The sequence below is a fragment of the Ciona intestinalis genome, chromosome 2 (assembly GCF_000224145.3).
Source record: "Ciona intestinalis chromosome 2, KH, whole genome shotgun sequence".
NCBI lineage: Eukaryota > Metazoa > Chordata > Ascidiacea > Phlebobranchia > Cionidae > Ciona > Ciona intestinalis.
Genome location: NC_020167.2, coordinates 7,561,777 through 7,564,438, shown reverse-complemented (window position 1 = coordinate 7,564,438; position 2,662 = coordinate 7,561,777). Strand labels below are relative to the sequence as shown.

General features: G+C 38.8%; 2 protein-coding genes across 2 annotated transcripts in view; one reads left to right on the top strand and one right to left on the bottom strand.

Annotated features, from left to right (window-relative positions):
* LOC100181882 (transportin-3-like) overlaps nucleotides 1-2,103 on the top strand; it is a 27,379-nt gene extending 25,276 nt beyond the window's left edge. The window contains exons 19-22 of the mRNA XM_026840596.1: nucleotides 377-516; nucleotides 847-1,003; nucleotides 1,490-1,651; nucleotides 1,978-2,103. Of these exons, the coding sequence (XP_026696397.1) occupies nucleotides 377-516; nucleotides 847-1,003; nucleotides 1,490-1,651; nucleotides 1,978-2,088 (570 nt within the window). The 3' untranslated portion in view covers nucleotides 2,089-2,103. The remainder of the gene's footprint in view (nucleotides 1-376; nucleotides 517-846; nucleotides 1,004-1,489; nucleotides 1,652-1,977) is intronic.
* The window catches only part of LOC100180033 (sodium-dependent neutral amino acid transporter B(0)AT3-like), a 22,677-nt gene that overhangs the window by 7,295 nt on the left and 12,720 nt on the right, over nucleotides 1-2,662 (bottom strand). The gene's annotated exons all lie outside the window — the stretch shown is intronic.

Sequence of the window (2,662 nt, the reverse complement as noted above, 5' to 3'; positions counted from 1 at the left end):
CACCTTTGACACAATGTTCAAATATGGAGATTGTGTTTAAAACAATTAACAATGGTCTATGGGAGTCGTAAAGATACGGTTTTATATTTCTTTAAATGTTCTTTGTTTGCTACTAAATGCGACGAGAAAATAGAATGAGAAGGTGTCCCATCTTCCCCACCCTACTATATAGCTATATTATAACTGATTTCCTGTGACAAGTATATGCGTTATACATAAAGCTTACTGGGTGTTGGGGTTAGAGGTCCAATCTTTGCTTAAATCTTGGGTCCCATGATGTGCCTTTATCCTCGCATGGCGGGGCAACAACAGTCGTTATAACACAGTGTTCATACACCTCGCTTACTAGTTACCAAGTATGTGACTTTGTCTCAAGGTTGATGAATACGGAATAGACACCTCGCTCTCCACCATGCTTGGATCGTTTGCCGAACCCACGTTTAAAATGCTTAATGAAAAAGACGGATTATCGGAACACCCCGATACAGTGGATGATATGTTCCGATTGTGCTCACGGTAGAAATATTATAAAATAATTTACATTTTGTTTTTTTGTGTGAAACTATGGTTTCGTTTATTGCTGGTTTTTGATCTTGTGAAATTTGAATTTTTAACAAATTATTTGGATTACAAAAAGGCAGGTCATACACATATAATGTTAAGTATTTCATGTTTTTTAATTAAAAAAATTGATTTGCCAGAACTTAAGTTTCTTAGGTAAATTTGTATTTGGTACACAATGGCGAGCAATATAAAACCATTTCACTAAAGTTTACCTTTTCTGCAAACTTTTTAAAATGTACAAAACCTAATCTTACACCTTGAATGTTTTATTTTTTTCTTCAGATTTTTAGAGAAATGTCCGGCTCACTTTCTCAGCCACCCCGCTTGCCCAGCGTTGCTCAATTGCGCCCTCGTGGGTCTGAAACACGAACATCGTGACGCAAACGCATCGGTCACTAAGTTCTTACGTAATGTAATGGAATGCAAAATATCAAACACGGTGAGTTTCGAAATAATGGCTAAAATTCGAATCAATTGTGGGTGTTTGTATTAAAATTTTAATTTTTTTTGGGTATAAATAAAATTTTAAAGTTTAAAATTACTTTAGTAGTAAGTGTTTATATTCTTGTAACCAGAAGGTCCTAGATTCAAGCCCCGCTGATAACAGTATTCTCTAGTTTAGTGTCTTCGTAAGAATACGGTATCATAATTCTGTAATTTTTTTTTTTTGCTTACTACCAAATAAGATGAATAAATAGAATTAAAAGCTGTCCATACTGTATCATAAATCTCCCCCCCCCCACTATATCATACTGTATCATAAAGTTTGTGGGACAGGCCAAAGTGGTTAGCGCCTCTGCCTTCAGCCAAGAGTTTACTAGTTTCGAGGCTTGGCGCTGCTATCATTGTGGGCGCGTGTCCTGCCGCTAAAGCAGAGTTTACGGTTTATACAATTTTGTGTCAATTTCATAAATTTATTTGACAGGCCAGTGGCGAGGGTGGGCAGCATATCATTGAACAAGTCATTGAAAGTTATGGTGGACAAATTGTGGAGCAATCGTTACAAGCATGTTTGTTCCACATCCCTACTTACATGTATCCTGATGTGGCGGAACTCTGGTGGGCAATTATTGAACGTAACAGACAGGTAACAGTTGGTGTGGCTTGATAGGGAGTGGAATTGATACTTGGAACAGCCAGGCAGGTGAATCTGGCTGTTACATTTACTTGTCTCCAATTCAAATGTTTTTTAAAGAGAGTGGAATAAAATACTTGGAACAGCCAGACATGCTAACCTATGCACGTTTACTTGTCTGTACTCTGAATAACCTTTGCAAGGTGAATTTAAATACTTGGTACATCCAATATGTACTATTGTGGTTGAGGTAATGGGTCAATTCGGGCCTAAATCCTAGGACCCATGGCACCCACATAGAATAGAATGCATTGAAATTTGTGATTAATTTGTTTCAGGCGTTTTCCACGTGGTTCATGTCAGCTTTGAAGAACTTACCCACTGAAGCAACACTTGCAACAGCAACCCCGGAACAAACATTACAATTCCATGCGGAAGTTACAGTGTAAGTTGGTAATAGTGGTTATTACTAAACTATTATTGGGTTTTTTTCCAATATTTGTGGCTAGTAGGGTAGGTACTTACAGGGGCGCAACCAGGGGGGCTGTTTTGCTGTCATGACAGCCCCCTTTTCCGCAGACACGCACGCAGCCAGAAAGTGCTAAGACGCACACACGCGTTGCATTCAATGTTACATTCATTCGCTTGGAATTGAAACAAATTTTCGTTCAATTGTTACGTCACTTGTCCTATTGCAACGTAACTATTAATTATGACGTTTCATAATATAACAATCGGGAGGAATGTGCCCACTGCCCAACCAACCACGAGATCGAAACATCGTGTATGAGCGTCACATTTTTACGCTCTGCGCCGGCGTAGGAAATAAAGGAAGACGCATGCGGTAGCATACATTCCACACCTAACAAGCGGAGCAATCGATGTGAATTTATTCTCGTGAAAAGTGACGTAATGAAACTCTGGTTCTCGTGTAGCCAACAAACGATATTTTTTGGCTTCCATCCAATCTCGACCGGGCAGTACTTTGAAATATTATACTACAATCTCTGCTGGTTCCAATTT